General features: G+C 62.1%; 1 protein-coding gene across 2 annotated transcripts; it reads left to right on the top strand.

The window, feature by feature from the left end:
* The first annotated feature begins 555 nt into the window (after nt 1-555).
* OPLAH (5-oxoprolinase, ATP-hydrolysing) lies at nt 556-10566 on the top strand. Of its 2 annotated transcripts, none has more exons than XM_071581896.1 (4): nt 556-748; nt 1636-1785; nt 3229-3387; nt 4236-4387. In XM_071581896.1, exons 1-4 carry the CDS (start codon nt 560-562, stop codon nt 4305-4307), a joined length of 570 nt encoding a protein of 189 aa, XP_071437997.1. In that variant the 5' UTR covers nt 556-559; the 3' UTR covers nt 4308-4387. The 2 variants fall into 2 exon arrangements, with proteins under 2 accessions (XP_071437997.1, XP_071437998.1); XM_071581897.1 differs by lacking the exons at nt 556-748; nt 1636-1785 and adding exons at nt 5043-5140; nt 5601-10566 and having other exon boundaries at nt 3244-3387; nt 4236-4396.
* The last annotated feature ends 544 nt before the right edge of the window (nt 10567-11110 follow it).

Genomic DNA, 11110 nt, shown 5'->3' with positions numbered 1-11110 from the left:
CATGGGGGACACCCCAGGGTTTGGGGAACCCCACAAGGTCAGGGGGGGACATGGGGGACCCCCACCCAGGGTTTGAGGACTCCTATGAGGTCGGGGGGGACACGAGGGACCCACCCTCCCCGCAGGATTTGGGGACCTCCATACCGACTGTGGGTGCAGCTGGACCCCCGCAAGGTCAGGGGAGACACGGGGACCCCCCCCAGGGTTTGGGGACACGGGGGACCCCCCAAGGTGTTTGGGACCCCCTGCCAGCTGTGGGTGAAGCTGGACCCCCCGAGGTCGGGGGGACATGGGGGAGCCCCCCAGGGTTTGGGGACCCCCACGAGGTCGGCGGGACACGGCGGACCCCCTGGGGTTTGGGAACCTCCATCCAGGTGCAGACACAGCTGGACCCCCACGAGGTCAGGGGGGACCCCAACTCCCACAGACAGAGGTTTGGGGGAACATGGTGACACCCCGGGGGTCTGGAGACACACGAGGTCACTCCTGGGGGTTTTGGGGGTCCCGATGATGCCCCCATGCCCTCCCCCCTAGGGCAGCACTGTTCGGTTTTGGGGGCATGTGGGGTCCCCTCCAGGTTTTGGAGTTCCTCACGTTCCCCTCTCCCCCACAGGGCAGTGCCGTGTTCGATTTTGGGGGGACGGGCCCCGAGGTATTGGGGAACTGCAACGCCCCCCGGGCCATCACTCTGTCGGCTCTGATCTACTGCCTGCGCTGCCTGGTGGGGCACGACATCCCCCTCAACCAGGTGGGACCCCCAGCCCCCCGGGCACCCCCAAACCCCCCCAAACAGGGACCACCACCCACGACATCCCACTTAACCATGTGGGACCCCCGGGCACCCCGGGCACCCCCCAAACACCCCCTGAACCCCCCGGGCAGGGACCACCACCCACGGCATACCCCTTAACCAGGTGGGACCCCCAGCGCCCACCGGCACCCCCCAAACACCCCCCAAACCCCCCTGAATCCCCTGGACATGAACTCCCACCCATGACATCACTCTCAACCAGGTGGGACCCCCAGTGCCCCCCGGGCACCCCCCAAACACCCCAGAGCCCCACCCCGGGTCTGACCCCCCACCCAGGGGTGCCTGGTGCTGATCCCGGCGGGCTCGGAAGTCCCACGCGGGACTGAAGCCCCCCCAGGAGTGTCAGGTGCTTATCCTGGGGGTCCCGGGGGTCCCACCCGGGACTCACCCCCCCTCCCCCACCATGGGGATCCCGGGGGGCTCGGGGGTCCCACCCGGGACTGACCCCCCGCCCAGGGGTGCTTGGCCCCCATCCAGGTGCTTATCCTGGGGGTCTCAGGGGTCCCACCCCCTCCCAGGGATTCCTGGTGCTGATCTCGGGGGGGCTCGGAAGGGTTCGGGGGTCCCACCTGGGACTGACATCAGCCCCACCCCAGGGGTGCCTGGTGCTGTTCCCGGGGGGCTCGGGGGGTTCGGGGGTCCCACCCAGGACTGACCCCCCGCCCAGGAGTGCCTGACCCCCCTCCAGGTGCTGATCCCGGGGGGGTTCGGGGGTCTTGGGGGTCCCACTCGAGGCTGACTCCCCCCCCAGGTGTGCCAGGTGCTGATCCCGGGGGCTCAGGGGGTTCGGGGGTCCCACCCGGAACTGATCCCCCTCCCCCCAGGGGTGCCTGGCCCCCGTCCAGGTGCTGATCCCGGGGGGCTCCATCCTGGACCCCTCCCCAGAGGCCGCCGTGGTGGGGGGCAACGTGCTGACGTCACAGCGGGTGGTCGACGTGGTCCTGAAGGCGTTCGGGGTCTGCGCGGCCTCGCAGGTACCGGGGGAGCTTGGGGGGCACGGGGGGTCCCTGGCACGGGGAGGGCTCTGCTTGAACAGTGGGGTTGGGGGCACGGGGGGGTCACAGGGTTTGGGGGTGCCAGGGGTCGGGGGTCTTGGTGACCCCGGATTTGGGGGTCCCCAGACCCCCACCCACACACCCCAGGGCTGCACGAACAATGTGACGGAGGTCGGGCGGTCCTCAGGTTTGAGGGTGCTGGGGATGGGGGTCCCAGAGATTGGGGGTCCCAGAGATCTGGAGATCTGGGGTTTGGGGGTCTCGGTGTCCCCCCCCAGGTTTGGGGGTCCCCCGACCCCTCCTTCCCCCCCAGAGCCGCACAAACAACATGATTGGGGGTCAAGGGGTCCCCAGGTTTGGGGGTGATGGGGGTCCCGGAGTTCTGGTGTTTGGGGGTTTTGGTGTCCCCCTCAGGTTTGGGGGTCCCCAGACCCCCACCCACACCCCAGGGCTGCATGAACAATGTCATGGGGGTTCGGGGGGTCCTCAGTTTTGGGGGTGCTGGGGATGGGGGTCCCAGAGATCTGGGGATGTGGGGCTTGGGGGTCTTGGTGTCCCCCCAGGTTTGGGGGTCTCCTTGACACCCCCCAACACCCCGAGGGCTGCAGGAACAACGTGATTGGGTGTCCGGGGGGTCTCAGTGTCGCCCCCAGGTTTGGGGGTCCCCTTGAGCCCCCTCAGCCCCCCCGAACAATGTGATTGAGGGTCAGGGGGTCCTAAAGTTTGGGGGTCCCAGAGGTTGGGGGTCCCAGAGATCTGGAGACCTGGGGTTTGGGGGTCCTCCTGACCCCTCAGGGCTGCATGAACAACATGACTGGGAGTCAGGGGGTCCCCAGGTTTGGGGAGAATGGGGGTCCCGGAGGTCTGGAGTTTTGGGGTCCCAGTGTCTCCCCAGGTTTGGGGGTCTCGGTGTCCCCCCCCCAGGTTTGGGGGTCCCCTGACCCCCCCTAACCCCCCAGGGCTGCACGAACAACGTGATTGGGGGTCGGGGGGGGGGGAGCCGATGTCTCCCCAGGTTTGGGGGTCCCCCTGACCCCCCCCTCAGCCCCCCCAGGGCTGCATGAACAACGTGATTGGGGGTCGGGGGTCCCTCAGGTTTGGGGGTGCTGGGGATGGGGGTCCCAGAGATCTGGAGTTTGGGGGTCTTGGTGTCCCCCCAGGTTTGGGGATCTCCGTGTCCCCCACCAGGTTTGGGGGCCCCGGTTTCTCCCTCAGGTTTGGGAGTCCCCTTGACCCCCCCCCAACTCCCCAGGGCTGCACGAACAACGTGATTGGGGGTCGGGGGTGGGGTCCCGATGTCTCCCCAGGTTTGGGGGTCCCCCTGACCCCCAGAGCTGCATGAACAACGTGACTGGGGGTCGGGGGGGGGGTCCCGATGTCTCCCCGGGTTTGGGGGTCCCCCTGACCCCCCCGACCCCCCAGGGCTGCATGAACAACGTGACGTTCGGCTCGGAGCGGGGCGGGTACTACGAGACGGTGGCGGGGGGCGCCGGGGCCGGGCCCCACTGGGGGGGGTCGCAGCGGGGTCCACACCCACATGACCAACACCCGCATCACCGACCCCGAGATCCTGGAGCTCCGGTGGGTCTGGGGGGTCCGGGGGGGCTCCTGGGAGGGCCTGGGGGGATTCTGAGGGGGGACCGGGAGTGGCGTGGGGGCTTCCAGGGGGTACTGGGTGGCCCCCCGATGGGTGCTGGGGTGTGGGGGGGGGGCTGCTGGGGGGTCCTGGAGGTAGGGAGGGTGCTGGGGGAATTTTGGGGGGCTGGGGGGCGTTTAGGGGACTATGGGGGTCTGTCAGGGTTGCTGTGGGTCCGAGGGTGCCGTGATGGATCCCCCTGTCCTCCCCCACCAGGTACCCGATAGTGCTGAGAGGGTGAAGGGGTTGGGGGCTCTGGGAGGATTTGGGGGTGCCCTGAGGGTCCCCCCGTGTCCCCCCACCCAGGTACTCGGTGGTGCTGTGACAATTCGAGCTCGGGGAGGGACTTGGGGAATTTGGGGGCTCTGAGAAGGGTTGGGGGTCTCGAGGGTGGGTTGGGGGCTCGGGAAGAGTTTGGGGGGCTCTGGGAGGATTTGGGGATGCCCTGAGGGATCTCCCCGTGTCCCCTCCCCACGTGGTGCTGCGGCAGTTCTAGCTCGGGGTGGCTCGGGGGGTTTAGGAGCTTCGGGGAGGGTTAGGGGGCTCGGGAAGAGTTTGGGGGGCTCTGGGAGGATTTGGGGGTGCCCTGAGGGCCCCCCCTCCGTGTCCCCTCCCCACGTGGTGCTGCGGCAGTTCGAGCTCGGGGCTCTGGGGGGGGGAAGTTGGAGGGCTCGGCTCTGGGGGAGCTGGGGGGCTCTGGGGAGGATTGGGGGTCTTGGAGGTGGGTTGGGGGCTTGGAGGGGGTTCTGGGGGTCCCCTGACTGACCCCCCACTCCCCATGTCCCCTCCCCAGGTACCCGGTGGTGCTGCAGCGGTTCGAGCTCCGGGGGGGCTCGGGGGGCTCCGGGCGGTTCCGCGGGGGTGACGGGGTGGTCCGGGAGCTGCTGTTCCGACGGGCGACGGTGCTGTCGGTGCTGAGCGAGCGCCGCGCCACGCGGCCCTACGGCATGGCCGGTGAGGGGGGTGCCCACAGCCCCCCGGGACCCCCAGGGCACCCATGGGACCCCCAGGGCCCCCATGGCATGGCCAGTGAGGGGGGTCCCCACAGCCCCCCAGGACCCCCAGGGCACCCATCACACCTCCAGGGCCCCCATGGCATGGCCGGTGAGGGGGGTCTCCACAGCCCCCCGGGACCCCCAGGGTCCCCATCACCCCCCATGGCCCCCAACCAGCCACCCCAGACCCCTGGGACCCCCAGGGCACCCATCAACCCCTCCATGGCCCCCACCAGCCACCCCAGACCCCCAGGACCTTCAGGGCACCCAGAGAACCCCCTGATGCCCCCAGACCCTCCTCTGGGACCATCAGAGACCCCCAAGGAAGCCATCACTGCACATGATCCTCCAACTCCCTCAGATCCTCCTGGACCCCCTTGACCCCCCCGAGATCCTCCCGGGTCCCCCTTACCCCCCGAGATCCTCCCGGATGCCCCTGACCCCCTGAGACCCTCCAGACCCCCCTAACCCCCCGAGATCCTCTCGGTCCCCTCTGACCCCCCAAGATCCTCTCGGTCCCCCCTGACCCCCCGAGATCCTCTCAGACCCCCCCTGACCTCCTGAAACCCTCCAGACCCCCCCTGACCCCCCTCTTGCCCCCCCAGGGGGTCTCCCCGGGGCCCCGGGGCTGAATCTGCTGCTTCGCCGGGACGGCAGAACCATCAACCTGGGGGGCAAGAGCTCGGTGTCTGTGGAGCCAGGGGTGAGGCCCCCCCTAAAACCCCCCTGCACCCCAAAACTACCCCTGCATCCCCTGACAACCCCAACCTGGGGGCAAGAGCTCGGTGTCGGTGGAGCCAGGGGTGAGACCCCCACCTAAAAACCCCCCTGCTCCCCAAAATACCTCCCAAACCTCCTCACCATCCCCTGACACCCCCTAACCTGGGGGACAAGAACTCGGTGTGAGACCCCCTAAAGTCCCCTGAACCCCAAACCACACCCCAAAACTCCTCACCATCCCCTGACACCCCCCAACCTGGGGGGCAAGAGCTCGGTGTGAGACCCCCCTAAAACCCCTATTGAACCCCAAAATACCCCCCCCCAAACCTCCTCACCACCCCCTGACACCCCCCAACCTGGGGGTCTCACACTGACCTCGGTGTCCGTGGATTTCGGGGTGAGCCCACCCCAAACACCCCCTGACCCCCATTTCCCTCCCCCAGGACGTGTTCCGCCTGCTGACCCCTGGCGGGGGGGGCTTCGGCCCCCCTGAGGAGGGGGCTGAGGGGGTCCCCCCGGCCCTCCAGGACCCCCAGGACCTCTGGGCTCCCCCGGCCCCCTCGAGACCCCCCCAAACCTTCGCCGAGCGTGGGAGCGTCTTCGAGTACCGGCGGGCACAGGAGGCCGTGTGAGGGACCCCCTGCTATGGGGCAGCCCCCCCAACCCATCTGTGGGGCAGCCCCCTAACCCTGGGGCAGCCCCCCAACCTGCTATGGGGCAGCCCCCTAACCCATCTATGGGGCAGCCCCCTAACCCTGCTATGGAGCAGCCCCCAACCCATCTATGGGGCAGCCCCCTAGCCTGCTATGGGGCAGCCCCCCAACCTGCTATGGGGCAGCCCCCTAACCCCAGCCATGCACACTCTATAGGGCAGCCCCCCAACCCTGCTATGGGGCAGCCCCCCCTTTAGATTTGCACAGTCTATAGGGCAACCCCCAACCTCTGCTATGGGGCAGCCCCCCCTTTAGATACGCACAGTCTATAGGGCAGCCCTGCAACCCTGCTATGGGGCAACCTCCCCTTTAGATACGCACAATCTATGGGGCAGCCCCACACTCCAGCTCTGCCCCCTCTGTGGTGCAGCCAGTCCCCCCCTGGTGTGCACACACTGTGGGGCAGGCTCCCAACCCTACTATGGGGCAGCCCCCCTTTAGATATGCACAGTCTATAGGGCAGCCCCCCAGCCTCTCCTTGGGCAGCCCCCCCTTTAGATACACCCAGTCTATGGGGCAGCCCTACACTCCAGCTCTGCCCCCTCTATGGTGTCAGCCACTCCCCCCCAGGTGTGCACAGTCCATGGGGCAGCCCCCCAACCCTTCCATGGGGCAGCCTCCTCTCTAGTTACACACAGTCAATGGGGCAACCCCCCAACTCCTCTATGGGGCAGCTCCACAACCCCTCTGTGGGGCAGCCCCCCCTTTAGATACGCACAGTCTATAGGTCAGCCCCCCAACCCTTCTATGGGGCAGCCCCCCTTCTCTAGATATGCACAGTCTATGGGGCAGCCCCCCAACCCCAGCTATGCAATCCCCATTGGGCAGCCCCCCAAACAGCAACCCCATAGCACAGCCCCTCCTCTAGGTACGCACACACTGTGGGGCAGCCCCCCAACTCCTCTGTGGGGCAGCCCCCGCCCTAGTTATGCACAGTCTATGGGGCAGCCCCCCAACCCCCCCACAGCACATAGGTACGCACACATTTTGGAGCAGCCCCCCAACCCTCCTCTATGGGGCAGCCCCTCCTCTAGAAACTGACAGTCCAGGGGGCAGCCCCCCAACCTCTCTATCGGGCAGCCCCCCATCCTCTCCATGGGGCAGCCCCCCAACCCCTCCTTGGGGCAGTCTTCCCCTGATACGCACAATATATGGGGCAGCCCCACAAACCCAGCTATGTGTCCCCCAAGGGGCAGCCCCCCAACCCTTCCTTGGGGCAGCCCCCCCTCTAGAGATGCACAGTCTATAGGGCAGCCCCCTAATCCCCCCATGAGGTAGCCCCCCCTCATTTATGCACAATGTGTGGGGCAGCCCCCCCTCTAGAGATGCACAGTCTATAGGGCAGCCCCCCAACCTCAGCTTGTGCCTCACTCCCCCATAAACTCAGCCCCCCTATCCAGGGGGGGCCCTGCCCACCCTTTGGGGTCCCCCTGCCCCACCCTTTGGCATCCCCCTGCCCCACACTTTGGGGTCTCCTTCTATGCCCTCTCCCCTCCCCTCCAAAGCTTCCAATAAAGCTGCCTGTGCCCTCCATGTGGTGTCTGCATGGGGGGAACATGGGGCAGCCCCCAGTTTGGGGGGGACAGGGACCTCCAGGGATAGTCCCCAAGGACTCCATGGAGCCATCCCCAGTGTCCCCAGTGTCCCCAGGTGCCCCCAAAGTCCCTGCCCCACAGGTCCCAGGGTCCCCCCGTGCTCCCCCCAGCCCATTTTGGTGGGAATAAGGAAACTTTGTGGCCACAGTAGCCCCTTGTGGACTCATGGTGACCCCACAGTGACCGATTCCCCCTGGGCCCCCAAGGCCTCAGGAACTCTGCCCCACACACCTGAGAGGCGACACTGGGCCAATGGCATCCCCCTCCTACCCCCCAGTGCCCCCCAGACTCTGCCCCACACACCTGGGCCCCCCTGTCCCAGTCTCTGCCCTGGCAATGAGGGGATTGATACCAGATCCATGCTGGATTGATACTGGACTGATTCCAGACCTATGCTGGATTGATACTGGACTGATACCGGATCTGTGCTTGATCAGTACTGGACTGATACTGAATCTGTGCTGGATCAATACTGGACTGATACTGGATCTGTGCTGGATCGATACTGGATTAACACTGGCTTGATAATGGATTAATACTGGACTGATACCGTATTAATACTGGATCAATACTGGACTGATACTGAATCTGTGCTGGATTGATACTGGATTGACACTGGCTTGATGATGGATCAATACAGGACTGATACCAGATCTGTGCTGGATCGATACTGGACTGATACTGGATCTGTGCTGGGTCAATACTGGACCAATACCGGATCTTTGCTGGATTGATGCTGATTAACACTGGCTTGATGATGGATCAATAATGGGCTGATACCGGATCCGTGCTGGATCAATACTGGACTGATACCGGATCCGTGCTGGATCAATACTGGACTGATACCAGATCAATGCCAGAGCGATGTCAGTTTGCTGCTGGATCAATAACTGGACTGATACCAGACCAATACTGGATCAATACTGGACTGATACTGGATCTGTGCTGGATTGATGCTGGATCAACACTGGCTCGATGATGGATCAATAACTGGACTGATACCTGATCCGTGCTGGATCAATAACTGGACTGATACCTGATCAATGTGGGATTGGTGCTGGATTGTGGTGCTGATTTGGTACTGGATCAGTTATAGACCAATCCCGGATCGATCCCTAACTGGTACTGGGCCGATACCGGATCAATACAGGACCAATATTGATCAGTGATCTCCCCAGCAGGTGCTCTCTGACTTTCCCATGGATCGAAGGATGTTCCTGGAGGAAAAACAGCCCCCAGATGTGGGATCGTGGAATCCAAAACCAGCCCCCAAATGTGGGATCGTGGAATCCATGAGGTTGGAAAAGGTCTCCAGGATCATCCGAGGGCTGGAGCCCCTTTGGAGCCAGGCTGGGAATGCTGGGAATGTCCACCTGGAGAAGGGAAACTCCAGGGGGACCTGAGAGCCCCTTCCAGAACCCAAAGGGGCTCCAGGAGAGCTGGAGAGGGACTTGGGACCAGGGATAGAGGGACAGGACACAGGGAATGTGTTAGGTGGGATCCTGGGAAGGAATTCCTGGCTGGGATGGAATTCCTGGCTGGGATGGAATTCCCAGAGAATCTGTGGCTGTTCCATCCCGGGGAGTGTCCAAGGAGCACCCTGGGATGGTGGGAGATGTCAGGAATGGAATTCCAGGATCTTTCAGGTCCCTTCCCACCCAACCCATTCCATGACTCCAAGACCAACCCTCAGGCTCAGAAGGCCTAATTAATAATCACTAATTAATAAACTGCTCTTTCCACGATTCTTTCCTGAACACCCCTGGGACCCTCAAACTGGGGTGGAAAAGGATCCCCAGAAATTCTCAGAATCCCAAACGGGGGGTGAAAAGGATCCCCCAAAACTCCCAGGAGCCTCAAACTGGGAAGGAAAATGGTCCCCAAAATCCTGGAATTCCCAAAGGGGGAGTGAAAAGGATCCCAAATCCTGGAATTCTCAAAATGGGAGTGAAAAGGATCCCAAATCCTGGAATTCCCAAAGTGGGAGAGCTGAGAATGTCCAGCTGGAGAAGAGAAGGATCCAGGGAGAACTTGGAGCCACTTCCAGAGCCTGAAGGGGCTCCAGGAGAGCTGGAGAGGGACTGGGGACAAGGGATGGAGGGACAGGACACAGGGAATGTGTCAGGTGGGATATTGGGAAGGAATTCCTGGCTGGGATGGAATTCCCAGAGCAGCTGTGGCTGCCCCATCCCTGGGAGTGTCCAAGGTCAGGTTGGATGGGCCTTGGAGCACCCTGGAATAGTTCTAATAGTCCATAATAAACTTCATTTAACCCCCACCCCCGCTTTGGATTTGCTCCCTGTCCCTGCTCCTGGTTTATGGAGCTCCCAGGATTTCTTGGAGCGCGGATTATTTTTGGTGGTTTCTTCTGGAACCCCCAAAAAGTGATGGAACAGAGTCATACCCGTGGTTGTGGAATTGTGGAATCTTGGAATCATTGAGTCATGGAATCATGGAATCGTTGAGTCATGAAATCTTGGAATCGTTGAGTCATGGAATCTTGGAATTGTTGAGTCATGGAATCTTAGAATCGTTGAGTCATGGAATTATGGAATCATTGAGTCTGGAATCATGGAATCATTGAGCCAGGAAATCATGGAATCACAGAATTGTGGAATTATGGAAGAATCATGGAACAATGAAAACTTGGAATGACAGAATCATGGAATCAGAGAATCATGGAATTATGGGATCAGGATCACAGAACGATGAAAACACGGAATCAGAGAATTAGGGAACACAAAATCATGGAATTACAGAATCATGGAAGTATGAAATTATTGAATCACAAAATCAGAGAATTATGGAATCACAGAATCATGGAATTAGAATCAAGGATCAATGAAAACATGGAATCACAGAATCAGGAAATCACAGAATGGCAGAATCATGGAATTATGGAATCATGGAAGAATAAAATCATTAAATCACCAAATCAGAGGATTATGGAATCACAGATTCCTGGAGCCACAGAATCATGGAATAATGGAATGAAAGAGAATTATAGAATGGTGGTGTCACATGAAAAGGAACAGAAATCGGAGGCTTTTGCCCTTTTTCTTGGGCTTGTTGCAGCAAATGTCTCAGGTCCTTCACCAGGGAGAGATTCCTGCCAGTGGGAGTCGCTGCAAGTCTTGGGTCAAGATATCCTGGATCCAAACTAGCGTGGCCAGCAGGCCCAGGGCAGTGACCCTTCCCCTGGACTCTGCCTTGGGGAGGCCACACCTTGAGTGTTGTGTTCAGTTCTGGGCCCCTCAGCTCAGGAAGGATCTTGAGGGGCTGGAGCGGGGCCAGAGAAGAGCAATGAGGCTGGAGAAGGGACTGGAGCACAAGTGCTGTGGGGAGAGGCTGAGGGAGCTGGGGGTGTTTAGCCTGGAGAAGAGGAGGCTCAGAGGTGGCCTCAGCACTGTCTGGAACTGCCTGAAGGGAAGTTCTGGCCAGCTGGGGGTTGGTCTCTTCTCCCGGGCACTCAGCAATAGGACAAGGGGGCACGATGGGCTCAAGCTCTGCCAGGGGAAATTGAAGTTGGAGATCAGAAGGAAATTCTTTGCAGAGAGAGTGCTCAGGGATTGGAATGGGCTGCCCAGAGAGGGGGTGGATTCCCCATCCCTGGAGGTTTTTCAGCTGAGCTTGGCCGTGGCACTG

Source organism: Pithys albifrons, unplaced genomic scaffold, assembly GCF_047495875.1.
Source record: "Pithys albifrons albifrons isolate INPA30051 unplaced genomic scaffold, PitAlb_v1 scaffold_45, whole genome shotgun sequence".
Classification (NCBI taxonomy): domain Eukaryota; kingdom Metazoa; phylum Chordata; class Aves; order Passeriformes; family Thamnophilidae; genus Pithys; species Pithys albifrons.
Note: the sequence above shows the minus strand (reverse complement) of the source record. Positions and strands in the feature narration are given on the sequence as shown.

Coding starts and splice junctions, on each gene's coding strand:
- OPLAH (XM_071581896.1), top strand. CDS start 560: ATGTGGGGTCCCCTCCAGGTTTTGGAGTTCCTCACGTTCCCCTCTCCC. Junction 1,786..3,228: donor GGGTCTGCGCGGCCTCGCAG/GTACCGGGGGAG, acceptor CCGACCCCCCAG/GGCTGCATGAACAACGTGAC. Junction 3,388..4,235: donor CCCGAGATCCTGGAGCTCCG/GTGGGTCTGGGG, acceptor TCCCCTCCCCAG/GTACCCGGTGGTGCTGCAGC.